General features: G+C 35.6%; 1 protein-coding gene across 1 annotated transcript; it reads left to right on the plus strand.

Moving 5' to 3' along the window:
* The first annotated feature begins 424 nt into the window (after positions 1 to 424).
* Positions 425 to 11,886, plus strand: LOC113225801. The gene is made up of 10 exons (XM_026458239.1): positions 425 to 599; positions 909 to 1,167; positions 1,699 to 1,808; positions 2,034 to 2,141; positions 2,415 to 2,592; positions 7,278 to 7,839; positions 9,104 to 9,270; positions 9,465 to 9,604; positions 10,285 to 10,440; positions 11,738 to 11,886. Exons 1-10 carry the CDS (start codon positions 447 to 449, stop codon positions 11,882 to 11,884), a joined length of 1,980 nt encoding a protein of 659 aa, XP_026314024.1. The 5' UTR covers positions 425 to 446; the 3' UTR covers positions 11,885 to 11,886.
* Positions 11,887 to 15,057: the final 3,171 nt, after the last annotated feature.

Raw genomic sequence — 15,057 nt, forward strand, 5'->3', positions numbered from 1 at the left:
TGATTGTTATTTGTCACTCCATACCTATTGTTTGCAGGAATTGCAGGCGATCGAGAAGGACCTAAGAAATTAGTGCAGACTGAAGGGAAACAACATCAATACTTTTTTGAATTTGATAAATATCCTAATTTTTTAATCGTAAAAAGAAACGCACTTTTGTCAAAATGTCAAAATAAATGTCCGTATCTCATGAAACGCAATTGTCAATTTGAATGTCATTGTCAAATTCTTTACGTGATCGTGGGCGATGTCTTTACTATATAGAATGTACATTTGTTTTCTTTTACACGTGAAACATTCATAAGACCTTTGTTTTGTACACGTAAATTTAATTAGACATATATCTTAATGTGTTTTAAGTAAATAAGCTTACTTTTGGTGTCAATATGGATGCATTACCGTGGAGAATATGCTTAGCTGGGAGGCAAGCTTTGATCTGCTTTTCTATGTCAGTAATCGTGTTTGGAATGTCTATTTTTTCTGGCAAAATATTCGGGCACACAAAAGAATTGTGGGCCCTTGCCTTCTGGGGCCCAGCGCTATATTTCTGCCTCATTAGCTTCGCATTAAAATACTTGTACAGAGGATTTCTTTATGAGGTAATATATTGACTAATTGACTTACGAATTTTATTTTCTGCCTGATGTATTAACTTTTTTCTGTTTAAGCTTTTATATTTATGTTATAATACTTGCAAAATAGGGGCTCCAATGTTGAGTTACAGAAAAGAGCCATACCATACAATACTTACACTATAATAAGTGCCTATATTACTTAAATATAATTCCAAACTAAGCTTTATTCTATGTAAAAACACATCTAGTTTTCAAGTGTCTAGAATCAGTCTCAAAATGCAACGACACAACACAATTTTTTGTACTTATTCTAAATAATGTTTTAAATTTTAGGTATCCATACGTTCAACATTCCTCGGGGCAGCTTTCATAATTGGCTACTTCTTGTCGACCTTCAGTGATGGTGTGGCAGTTTTTGGAAAGTACTTAGCCATACTATCATTCTTCCACTTCTCAGAGTTTATGGCCGTGGCAATTCTGAACCCACGGACATTGACTATAGACTCTTTTATATTGAATCATAGTGTTCAGTACTGGGTAGCTGCCGTTGCTAGCTGGGTGGAGTGGGGCTTGGAGTATTATTTTGTCCCTAGTGAGTTCACATTTAATTAATTTTGTAATTTTCTTTTTATTGCATTATGTGTCCGTAACACCAATCGCAGATGTGGGCTAACATGTGGGTAAACTGAAATGTAACTGGACTGGTCACATTTGCTGCATGTCAGGTGAGTCATGGGCAAAAGCCACCACGAAATGGATCCCCAAAGACAAAAATACAACCATGCGGCAAACCAAAACGTTGATGGAGAGACAAGCTAGACGCGCACTTAAAAGATTGGACCTCTGTAGTGCAAAACTGAGAGGTGTAGTTTTAGTATTTCGAGAGAATCATTTTAATATTTTTTAGAGTAATATACAACGTCATTGGCACTCAGTGGTTCGTACTGTTGATGCAGAATGAGGTTCGATTCCTGGTAGTACCAATTTGGGACACAAACTGACACTGATATTGGTGTAGCATACATTTGATGCCTGCCTTTTAATATTATATAATTACTTTTATTATTGTATAATTATGTCCAATGTAATATGTAATATGTCCAATGCAATGATGTAATTTTAGGTATGAAAACATGTTTTTGGTTGTCCACAATTGGAGTCCTTATGTGCATTGCTGGTGAGGTCTTCAGGAAAGGAGCCATGATCACTGCTAGAACAAATTTTAACCATACAGTAAGTTAAAGTAGTAAATGGAATATTAATATTTTTATAAACATTTTTAAATATGCATAAAGTTACACCATGAAGGTCCTTGTGTTTGGACTAAAATAAAAGATATGATTTATTTTGAAATTGACCTTTGATTGGTGCTGGTGGTGTGCTAAGTGAAACTCAAATTTGAATATTGAAATATATCCAAAGATTAGAATTGTATAAAATTGCTGCTTTTGTGTTTAGGTGCAGTTTGTGAAGCTGCCAGATCACCAATTGGTGACGCATGGGGTATACTCCTTCTGTCGACATCCCAGCTATGTCGGATGGTTCTACTGGTCCATCGGCACTCAGGTAGACTTGATCATTTTACAGATAATCTTGCCAGTTAGTTAAGTTGCATTACACAAGTAAATTCTAGGTTTATAGGCACTCGGGTATAAATAATTTTTACATCTGTTGATAATCTACACTTATGATTATTGAATCACCTGTATCATTGACCATATAATAGAGAATGTTTTAGTTTGTACACCTTCTGCAGGAATAAGTCAGCACTTGGCCATTGAAATGTATTAACGCAAAATTGCTAGCTAATGATGACAATGTATTATTTTCTGATTCTAGATAACACTGCTAAATCCAATCTGCACAGTGATATATATGATAGCGTCATGGAAATTTTTCAACGAACGAATATACGCCGAGGAACTAACATTGCTAAGTTTCTTTGGATCCCAGTATGTCGAGTACCAGAACAAGGTTGGCACAGGCCTGCCCTTCATTAAAGGATATGTGCACACAGGTCAGAGTCTTAAGGATGACCATTGGAGTTATTAAAACTAGCCGTCGATTGACGTAAGTGCTTGTTAAGCTGAAATTACTGCTCAATTTGTAATCTTCTGGTACTGGAAACACCGTTAACACATCCTACCCGTTGATGTCCCAAGAGACTTAATGGGTCGTAATCTTTTATTGATTTCTTTTCTTCTGGTAGTGGAAAGAGTAGTATATCCCACACTACCTAAAAGTGTTAAACACTAATATTTAGGGATTGCTTGATTCGTGGCGACATCCGTAAAATTATGTTTGTATGTTGTACCATACGCTTGTGTACTTTGAAGAGCGTTATGGGCTCCATATACGCGCATTGACTTATCCATCAAAATTTCTGTAAGCCTTTTATGAAAGTAGCATGTACTTTTTGTACTTAGACATATTGAAAAATTAATTAATCATATTAAAAAATTAAAAAATAGTAACCCACTTTCATTAACGATGATCTAAATCAACTTAACTTTTAACACGAAATAAATTCCATAAACATGCAATAAATAACCTTTTTGAATAATATTTTAGCTACACACATATCATATACTCTCTATAATGTGTTCAAAAACCACAAATTACTACCAGCATAAAGGTAACTGTTTTGTTAGAATAAATTTCTTATCTGTGAAAATGTTATTATTGCTATTCGATGTTCGAACATCTCTGAAAAACAAAACAATTTGATTGGACATCAATTCTAATATCAGTCGAGATGAAGTTTTATTGGAAATTAAATGTCGATAGCAAACAATTTTGACAATTTCACATGTTATTTGATATCGAGATATGATAGTTGGGTCTGCCATTTCGCCAGTCGTAACATGCGGTTCCTGAACACATCGCTGAGAGATTATAATATGTGTGTGGATAAAGCAGTGTATGTAACAGTACATAATTAGGCGTTAAAACACTCGTGAGATGTTTATATGAAATTTGCCTGTCAGCATCGTTTCATAAACCCTCCCTCGTATTTTAATGCTTTTAATTACGTAACAGTCACATAAACTACTATGTTTTTATATGTGGAAATCAACAATTAATTTGACTTCAATATGTAGATGGCTTCTACAAGATTTCCCAAGTGATTTTGTCTTATCTGGACACTTTCAGTTACATCTGCTGTATTATTTTATGAACCCCAGTTTAAAAAAGAACCATTGCGCTATGGAATTTAATATGTAGTCAGATTCTTAAAACAAATGAAACATTTAAAAAAAGTACCAGAGAGAATATTTATCTGTTGACGTAAACCGAAAAAGGGAAATTTTAATTTTTGTTACCATACATCTTTAACTTTGGTTTGGATTTTCATTTGTGGCGAGATTCTCCAATTCACAAAGCACAATAGCTCGTTAACAGGGCGCTCTTCTCCTCTGTCAGCGAGCTTGATGTGTGTGTGTGTTAATGTAGTTACCATGTTTTATTTATACATGTATGTACTTTAGTATAAACATGTTGTACAGTTATTATCTAGTCAATTCGTAGAAATAAATTCGAAAGTAGTATGAGAACAAATTGTTGTGTCGAGACACATTATTTAAAAAAAGGGATAATTACAATCTTATAAGACGAATTTTTAGTGTATATTGAATTTTTTTTATTGGTAACTTTGTTGCGCACAAAAAAAAATCGAAGGTTCCTTCTCCCATTTCATTAATTAATGAACTTTGCATTTACTTATTTATGACTTACTGCTTAATTTTTGCATTGATGTATTCACCTATTTAGGCACAATGATATTGTTTATTAATTTCACTACACTACATGTCGGTAGTGGCAGGGAAATACAATGCATTTATGTGCTGTGTGAAAATGTTTATTGAAGTTTGTTTTTATTAGGGTCAGTGCAATCAGGCGGACTGGAAGACGGATGACATTAAATGTATCAATGTTTATTTTATGCTATTCCAAAAGATATGTAGGCGGTTTGTGCTGGCCCTTCTGCTACTAGTCAAGTGTTTTGAAACTTTGAACTATTTTATCGTAAAATTTTGTTAAATAAATTGATGCCAAACTTAAAGTGGACTGACATTTTACGATTTTACGTAATTGTGCTGTAAATTATTGTTTTTAATAACCACAATAATCTAACATTTGTAAGATTTAAAAAATTAATAAACAAATTAGGCAAACTATTCATAGCAATAATTATCAGGTACTTAATTACCAAATTACCTAATAACATTTTCTTAAAAATATTTTCTTGTAACAAAATTTAAAAAAAAAAAATATTTTTTTATATATAAAGTGTGTCTGGAGTCTGAACTGTATGTAAATTATATGTAAGTTAGTATATTATGTACAAAGGTTGTGAATGTTTGTTAAAAATACGTATGTATGGATGTTAATAAATTTTATTTATTTTTACAGTACATTACGGTGTTTTACATTTCGACCCACCAGACCTATGTCACACCACTAATATAAAGATGACGAAAGTTGGGTGAATGGTTGACATTAAAATGTGCATTTTATGTGCATACTTCTTTTGGTAATCGTATTCACAACAACAAACAACTAAAGCTAAAAAAAATCGTAGTAAACTTTTTAACGTTTCATGTTTCTCTCCTATAAAAAGACCTTTTATAACTGGTCCCGTGTACGTACGTAACTTACCCTACCGTGCCTTCCTATGATCATTCCATTGTAAACTTCTTGACAATCAGTTCTTAGACTAGTAAAGTTGCGAGTGGAGAAAGCATGCTAGTTAGAGCCTGCCCAATGGAGAATGTGCATGTTACTTTTATGTATTGTACATAATGGGAGTGTGAACGCTGGTTTTGTAAAAGTATAAATTAAGTTTGCTTACACTGCTCGAGCAAACTAATATTAATCTACTATTGCAACTTGGACAGAGGTGGTGGCTGGCCATATTTTTGTTAGGGTTGATGATGGAGCAGAGGTCGTAAAGTGAGGTACAGTTACATAAACATGGTGGTACGCTTACTCAGATTAATCGAGGAGGACAGGTGTACAGGAGTGGCTGGATAAAAAAGGCGAAAGATGACTGTGGCGTATAGGAAATGAAAGTATTTTTTTTTTCAAATAAAAAGGTGATAAAGTCATCAACCAGTTATGTTTGATATTAATGCAAACCAACCTATTTTTCACCATTGTTACAAAAGTTATTAATTAAATACCTTATTTTTACATTTTTCAAAGAGACATTCCAATTAACACTACATGTGTTTTACAAAATAATTTTATTTTAACAATATACATTTCATTATTAAATAATAATGGTAATTTAGTTTTCAGTTAAAATAGTGCTTATGACAACGTAATCTAGTTCTACATCTGCTATGTTCCATGCCATGCGTATTTCTGTTACTGGATCCACTGAAAAACAGCGTCGTAGCACCTTCTGTGATACCTACAATAATACGCTGAGTGGAAGACGGATTCCGTAGCGGCACAGCGCACACGCTGCCAGTTGTGTTCATTATTATTCGTTACATTAATTATTTATTTAAGTTTTCTTCTGTTTTATTTTTGAATGATTACCTATTATTATTATTTTCTTCTTTTCTTTCATTCTCGTAAATTGTTAAATAGTTTGTAATAAATGCTGATCATGCTGTGCTTTCAATTTTGCTTTGTATCTAATTTTGTAGTCGCAAACTGTTACCTATGTATTTTTTTTTAGTAAGGTAATGTGTGTGTACTATGTCTTACACTGAATAAATGATTTCTATTTTATTCTAATTAGAATCAATTGAAACATATTAATTAGCACTGTAGTCTTATGTCTGCTTGAGACTTTTCATCAGAGGAAATACTGAATCCCAAAGTGGTGGTAAGGAGAAACCATCTTCCCTGTTGAAATTAGGATGTTTTTCATTTCAATGACCTCTCGCAGCATCCCGGGTAGATAGTGGACTTTTTTTGCAAGGACCTGGGGTTTGTCGAACTTAATTGACAGACTGCAAACGGCCCGAAACGTTGGTTTAAAAACAAAGCGATTTGCATCCCAAAACATAGTTCCTATTTTCCTTTGTCTAACTATCGCGAAAACCTAAGAACTCAATATGACTGTGACGTTATTTAGTTATTTTCTCCAGCTGTGTACATCCAAATACACTAGATCTGTCGATAATTAATTATGGTCTGTAGATAAATGCTCTCGTTTTACACTTTGCCTGTGCCAGCCCTATTGACATATAAAGTCGTTGCATTGTATCCAAAAAAGTTTATGTGTTTCGGCCCTGTAATGCCTAACTTTGTTTCCACATTGAAATATCAACATTCATTGTAATGACCGATAGCGGCGCGCACGCCATGGTGACTACGCTAGTGTTCATTTTCGTTATCGAATATTTACCAGGTAATTATTACGTGTATTATGAGGTTGTCCGGAAGAAAATATCCGGACATTACATCGGTGTCTGAGAAATATATAGTTCTTTTCTTCGTTGGTGAGAATGGATCTCAATGAAATGCTACTTAAGTCATTTTTATTCCTGTGAAATTGAACAGGTTACCTTCTGTCTAGAAGGAGAATCTTCCATTAAGTTACTTCACTGATCACCTGTCGAATACTTTTCTTCTATCCGAATTTTGGTTTGTAGTTTTGTAAAGGAGCTAATTTTAATAGCACCTTTGAAATTTCTGAGATGACAGCAACCAGGTTGCTTTAGTAAAATGCCGTTAATGTTCCAGGCAACGTGCTAAATAAATCGATAGAGTCGGCCGTACAACTTTTGGAAATGGAGAACATATCACCATATGTGGGAAAGTGCGACGACAGATTAGCAGACCCCATCTTGCAAACCGTCAGTCGGGAAAAGGACCTCATTGTCATCCCCAAATATAAAGTTAATCAAGAACCAGAAGATAGTAAACAAGATAATTTAAACGTCAATACGATAACAAAAGAAATCTCTAAAGAAACAGAAATGGAAATTGAGAAAGTTCTCGAAAGTTCTTTTAATTCTGTAAATTCGTCTTCCCCGGAAGTGACGAATTTTGTTGATGACAATAAAAAGGTTATTGTTGAGGATGACAGTAAATGCGAAAACGACAGTACTGAGCACCATTTCGATGTAACAAGAAAACTATCGATTAAAGTAAGTTATCCGACTTTAGCACCATTTTTGGCCGCCATCTTTGAAAGTGTGGAAGACGTTACAGCGCAGACCTGCGGTGGGATCGTGCTCGCTCCAGAATGGGTGTTGACAGCTGCCAGTTGCATCAACCTGTTATATAACTTGTATACGAACCAGTAAGCATTTTCCTCATTTTTATATACTTTTGTACCATGTGACATAAAAATCTTTGCGTGATAATTTGGTAAGTTCATTTAGTGGTTGCATTCTAAGTCGGTTGTTAGATAATATATACATCGTGAGGCCGTAGCGCAAGAATTGGTTTCATATATCTCAGGAAGGCTTCAAGAAATATTCTATTCATGCAGGAGAAGAATAACAAACGTTCTACTCCTATACTCTAGCCAAATTCGATGTAGAATGTTTAATAACAAAACGTTGCTAGGCAACCAATGATGGCATAGGAAAAGAATATTTTTTTCAATGCTCATTATTAAGGCTTGCTCTGCCCACGGCCTGCTCCCTTAATTGGAATTTAAATAGGTAATTAAGTAATTGGGTTATGTAGAACTTACCTAGACAATTATTATAAAATTTACAAAATACCTATTGATACGTATGATTTAGGAATAAAAATAAGTCGTAATGGTAGATGAAAAGAAACAAAATTGTAAGATTTTATTTGATATTAATTTACCACATTTAAAATCATCCAGCATCTATTTCCGGTTCTGAACTTGAATTACCACTAGGACTCGAATGTTTGCAATCTCTCTCTTCAAATCAAAAAGTCACTAGGGATGACACAGTTTTACAAATAATTAATTACTGGTCATTTTTATGTCATTTTTAGGTGATTTGAAACTTCTGTTGAATAATATTCATTATAAACATGGCTTCAAGATTTAGTATTATTCACAATCTAGTTGAATTTCGTAGGAAATTGTTGAAATTGTATAGTAACTGTGAAAGAGTCTGAGATGAAAACCCTAAAAATCATACGTTTTTGTTTGTTGACATTTATTCTACATCGAATTTGGCTAGAGTATAGGTACTGTAGAATTCTGACGTTTGTGTGCAGCATCCGATTTGTATTCGTTCCAAACCCGATACTATACAAATCTAGAAAACTCGGACCGACTTCGGGTGTCGCTTGTGCACTAAGCCCGATTCGAATCCCAGAAAATACAAATGTCGCTTGTACACCTAGAGATAAAATGATCCCTGTGGCAATTCGGACCGTCATTTCTCGGATTAGGAACCGATACAAATCGGACGTAGAGCGCAAACGCTCGTACAGAAGTTACTACATGTATTAATTAATATACTTCGGCTTAACATATTTGTGGACTTCAACTTGTCGCTGAGATCTTTTAAGTAATTTCATGTAAGAAGTTGGAGTACATGGGAGATTTTTAGTTTTTATGTCGTTGTTACCAGGACATCGGAAAACGCAACAGCGAAGAGTCAGTACACTATTATAGCGAACACGTCGGACCCGTTCTCTGAAGGCACCGTTCACAACGTCACTGAGATCCACCTGCATCCCGATAAGAAGCTGGTGCCTGAAGTAGGCAATGTCACGAAGCCCTTTTCGGCCTTCAAAGGTTTCTGCAATTTTGTACATCAACAGGTCTCAGTGGGCAGGTACCTGCGCCCAAACCACTCAGGACACTCGAAAATCAATTATGTCGTTCTGTTGTATTGGAAGCTTCGTCCTAAGTTCCTACTGGGAGATTGAGAAATTTGTGTAGATGTTATTTTTGAATGATTTATGTAAAGTTTGATATTAACAAACCAGACATGAAGTGGCGCGTAGTCAGCCCGACGCTGGCCATGTTGCGTGTGGTGCCGCCTATAGAGGTGGAGGTGGTAGACATGGTCACCGCTTTCGTGCCGCCCAAGACTGACGTCATGGTCTACGGATGGATGCTCAAGAAGGTAGATACAAATATCTTCTTAATTCTCTATGTATAACGTAGAATATTAAGTGAAAGCAGTATATAGCGCAACGGTGATATGGAATATGGAAAATCGCGAATTGTGAGTCCGAAGTGATTGGAATCAACGACGGTGATTAATAAGAAGAAAAACATCGTAAGCAAAACTGTACGAACCCAGTGTATTAAACGACTTTTTTTTTATTGTGATATCAAGTGACTGGACAAGTCAATAGCGGCCTTTACATAAACACTCTATCGCGCGTGTTACAGTTATCGTGTACGATCTTTCCGTTGTAACTAAAACGGACACGAACATTCGCGCGCGAAAGAACGTTAGCTTAAAAAATCGCGCGATAGAGTGACTGTGTAAAGGGGGACAACCGTGCGCCTGGTGGTAAGCGACACGCCTACCCGTTACAGTTGCAGTGTCACTCAAAGCTTTAAATCACAAAGATTTTATTGCGCCTATCTCTCTGAGACATAAAGTTTTCGAGTCCCATGTGCATGTAGTTTCACCAGCACCTGTAGGTAATCCTCATATTATACTGCTTGACGGCAGAAACAGGTATGGTGGCAGTTTTCTGGAATAACCTTGACAAACTGCTACTGCGAGAATTAGTTTGATTTTTGAGGTTAAACGAGGTTTTGTTAGGTTGTGACAAACCGTACGTGTTGCAGAACGATTCCGAACACGAATACTTGCGACAGACGTCGTTCGCGGCCAAGACATTGTCCCCGCGCGAGTGTAAAGTCATGCAAAACATGTCCACGGCGATGGTCTGCTTGTTCCACGAAGGGAATAAACAGTTTAGCGAGGACTCCTCTCAATTCTGGGTATGTGTTTACAGTTTTCAAAGAATCTTTCACAGTTCTGCTTATGTTGGTTACACCACATAACGGACCTGAAAGATCGCAAATTAATTCATACTTTAGTAATACTTGCTGTTACTTTTTATTCGTGATGAAGGAGTGGAATGATACTCGTTAAGATAATTAAAAACTTTTGGCCAATATACACCATATGTAGGTACTTGCGGTCACAAGTCGATGGCTTTCTAGAATAGCGACGTATCCCAAAATCACCTATTTAGGAAGATAGTTTAAAAACAGCTGCAGAATATCTAAAATGCAAAGTCGACAAATCGTAAACAGTGCCTCGTTAATAAATATTTTAAACAATAAAGGCGGCCTCCCACCGCCCGTGGCCACCCGTGCCGTGGACAGAGGGCCACCCTCGAGCGCGCCCGTGGTCACCCGTGGCGGCCTGTTCGGATCCGTCGCTGGTCGGTAACTTCAAAGGCACTCGATACATTCTCGAAAACGGGCCGGCTCGCGCGTCGCGTCGCGTCCCCATACAAATCGGCGCGTTTGACATCACGGGCCGTGAGAACGCACCTTATGAAGCGCGATGTTTTTTTTTTCACAATAAAATTTAGCACATTCTCCACACTCCAAGTGGCAAGTGACGTTCGTGGGCCTGGTGGTAAGCGACAAGTCCCATGTGCCCGCAATTTCACCAGCACCCTTACCCTTCCAAACCGGAACGCAGTAATGTTCACATTACTACTAAAACTGTTTTGATCACTACTCCTGAAAAACAGCTACGCGTGTCATGACCCTTAACCGCGGAGTTAGTTAAAATATTGACGGTCAATTAGTAGATTTAACAAGTTTTGTAACGATACAGATAAATTTATTTCAATATAACTTAATCTAATTCCATATAAGGGAAACAAATGTAAATAAAGCCATTTTAGTATTAAATAAGCAGGGAACCTAAATTGTACAATCTTCGTAGTAAAGGTTATACATTTTAACATTAGAACCTAATGTGTAATTGCGATACTTAAACTAAGTAAATATCTATCTGTATTTAATTCATCTTTTTGGGCAAATTTCTTTATATTACATCTTGAAAACAGATTAGAACATCTATTTAACAATAAAATAATTAATAGTTACCTATAAATTAATGGTTATATAAAAATAATTATCAAACAACTTCTAACAAGCCCTGTGTTTCATTGTAAGTTTTACTCTTAACCCAGAATTTGACGGTCTTTTTACATTGCATTAGAATTTAGGGTTGTCAACGATTATTTTAATGTGAACTGTTATGGCCAACTTGCAGATGAGCTCCGGTGGTCCTGTGCTGACCCTGAACCAGGGCGTGGTGAAAGTGCTGGGAGTCGCGAGGACCGAGCAAAACCTGCCCTCGGCCATCTTACCGCTCGCCACCCACGCGCACTGGATCAACCATCTCATTTTTAATAAATAAATGATTAATAAATAATACATAACAATTGTTTTATAAATGTTGCCTTTACATGTGGAAACAGTTAATGGTTTTGAATGTTTTTGTTTTTAACGACTTCAAAAAGGAAGAGGTTCTCAATTCGACTGTTTCTTTAATGTATCGTTGTTATAGCGTAACCATAACTCCGGCTATAACTATTTGAGAATACATTTTGATGGTTTTTTTTGTATACCTCAGATGTGGTCCCATTTAAATTTGAAGAAAATATTCCACCTATATGGATGGCAAACTAGGGGATGAATGACTTTTGAGGTCGGTTTTTTTAGTACTCTGTACTGAGATTTTGTACTTGCACGAAACTAGTTTTTCATTCAATTAACATTTTATTATATAACAATCATTACCTTAAATTCTCCTTAAAATGATTTATTTAATTTTTTTTGCACAATACAGGAAAAGATTTCTTTATCTGTCAACCATAGGGCCAAACAAAAAAACAATAGGTTAGTGCTACATTTAAAATGAACTGTATTAAAAAATAAGTTGATTCACGTTTCAAAAAGTTTGATTCTTTTACTCAGAAGTGTTATGTATCAGCATGGACCAATTACTCAGAGAACCTTAGAAGATGGGAAAAAATAAAGGAAAAGAGGACTACTAATAGCGATACAAGACTGCGTACTCGGTTATTTAGTGCGTATTTGGTACAGCACTCGTAGCGAAGAGTACCAGATAGCTAATTTTGTAACTGATTTGTTTTACACTGACAAGCTGGGAATAAAACATACTCTACTGTCTAGTGATAACGAACAAAACAACTAGATGGCGCTTATTGCACAGATTTATATGGATAGTATCAGTTATTCTTTTATTTTGTTTAGGATCAGCGCCTATTGGTTATCTCCTAGCCATTATTATTTACAGCTTTACCAACTTCACAGACGATTTAAAATAATAGATTCGCCACCCCGAGATAGAAAGGATTAGAGATGAAACGGATAGTGCCTTGGCGGAATACCGGATATCCGGCGCGCATTTAAGCTGGATAGCCGGATATCTGACCCATTGCCGTAAACATGTCGCTATCGGTTTATAGTGCGCATCGTCGTGATTGATTAATTAGTGAATGATTGCATTTAAACATTGACGAATTGATTTGTTGTGGTCACTTGGTTTTTATTAAAAATATTAATTTATTCGATAACACAATTGTTTGTATATACGTAACAGAAAAAGTCAACAGTGAAAAACAATTGCAAATTTGGCAATATATTAACATCAGTGTTTTTGGCAATATAATAACTTCATAGTTGTTTCAGTTACAAGTAATAAACATAACATGTCAATGATTCTGTAGCTACTATAAACGTATAAATATTAGGATAAATCCTATTACTATCATATTTAATGAATAAATAGAATTACTTGGCGTAGTGGTTATAAATTTTTCTGAGTTTTAAACATCCGATATCGGGACGGATATTGTGCTACTATCCGGTATCCGACCGGATAGTAAAAATAGGTAAAAAATAGGGATATCCGTTTCCTCTCTAGAAAGGATGTACATATTACAGACAAAAGCACATCACGATTGACACTTAAGACTTAAATCCAACTGTATTTCGCTTACGATAAGAACGATCCAAAGTACAAAGTGTCAAGCTTGATGTGGTCATGACTGTACAAGGCAATTTGTTATTCATGTGACATTATTTATTATAATTGGGTTGAATTGCCCGTGGTTCACCCAGGTGAGACAGTCAACTGTCTGGCGAAGGGAAATCAAAGCAGGCTTTTTACGTAATTAGATAAATAACTAAAAAGATATTGAAACTATGTTTGTAAATTTCGTTTTTTATTCTTTATAAACTTTGGCGTTTACGCCCTTTCTTCTACCAATGTGAGCGTCACTTGTAGTGTTGGGTCAAGGAGAAATATTCGTTTTGAAAAAATCTTACACACATTCATTCCAGACGTTGCCACCGGTCAAAAGTTGAAGTTACTGAACGAAAACTATGATTGTTTTTGTATGCTGTTGTGCAATTTATTTTAAATCTCGTTTTTCTTTAAGCGGCTTCTAGCTGTACAAGATTGTTTTATAATTCACTCTAAATAAAACTTCAAAAGATATTGCTAAACGTATAGAACATAATATTTTATAAGCCTCCGAAGTACATAGATATCGTTGCTTCGAAATTATATTTTTAAAATTTTTCCAATTTACCGGGATTTTTTCCGGAAAAATGTCCACTGTTTGAAATTTTTCGGATAATTACCCAACAGTAGTAGCTTGATACCAGGCGCACGACTTGTTCGTCCCATCTCATAAAAAAAAGTAATCATTACCTATTCATATTACTCAGAATAAGGTTTCCTCAAGCATCACATAGGTATCGTAAGCGGTATGTGCTCATGTGTTACATAACCAAGGGGTTAACTTAATAAGCGGCTCGTGAAAGAGTATATTTCTTACGTCTGTGACGGTGTGACCTCGTTACGTCGTCATCCCACCTTTTTATCTTGTCCGGTTCCTGGCCACTCGTATTTAAATTTAGATTTTGAATTGTTCCATAGCTCTTTTGCCTCTGATTTTCGCATTCTGATTTTATTCGTTTAACTGTCACTCCCTGCTCGATCGCGACAGCGTACGGAGCTGGTTATAATCTCAGTACAGAGTACTAAAAAACCGACCTCAAAAGTACGTGGAATTACGTCTATTTGCTAAGTTTTATTGAAATATTCCCTAGTTTGCCACTATACAAGACTTGACACTGGAGATAATAAAAATATGTAGGTTCTCCACTATGATGACACTACACAAAGTATATTGAGAGAAAAACGGCTTGAATTGGAGAAATAGCAAAATCAACCATTACAGTAATTGCTCCTAAATTGAAGTTAGGCGCTATTTATGAATATGAATCTTCATGCGTGAACAGCCAACCTTCGAGGTGGATGATTTTCTTCAAAATAAAATGGGACCACTATGGAAGTACCCCCTTTCCAACAAAAAAAGAATCATGAAAATTGGTACACAAATACCGGAGTTATCGCGTAACATACATACAAAAAAAAAGAGAAAAAAACCCTTTTAAGGGTGTCCACTTAATATTTTATTCATCAAGTTAGGAAGTGTAGTGTTTTATAATAATGTACCTGTTTTCTATATATAGGTACCTTTTATTGTTACAGCC

This window comes from Hyposmocoma kahamanoa, unplaced genomic scaffold (assembly GCF_003589595.1).
Source record: "Hyposmocoma kahamanoa isolate Upper Pololo Valley unplaced genomic scaffold, ASM358959v1 175, whole genome shotgun sequence".
Classification (NCBI taxonomy): Eukaryota; Metazoa; Arthropoda; class Insecta; order Lepidoptera; family Cosmopterigidae; genus Hyposmocoma; species Hyposmocoma kahamanoa.

What these genes read in the sequence shown, in the direction of transcription:
- LOC113225801 (XM_026458239.1), top strand. Translation starts at nt 447, where the DNA reads ATGTCAGTAATCGTGTTTGGAATGTCTATTTTTTCTGGCAAAATATTC. An exon ending in ACAGAGGATTTCTTTATGAG is followed by an intron (nt 600 to 908) that starts GTAATATATTGA and finishes TTTAAATTTTAG; the next exon opens with GTATCCATACGTTCAACATT. An exon ending in ACTGGTCCATCGGCACTCAG is followed by an intron (nt 2,142 to 2,414) that starts GTAGACTTGATC and finishes TTCTGATTCTAG; the next exon opens with ATAACACTGCTAAATCCAAT.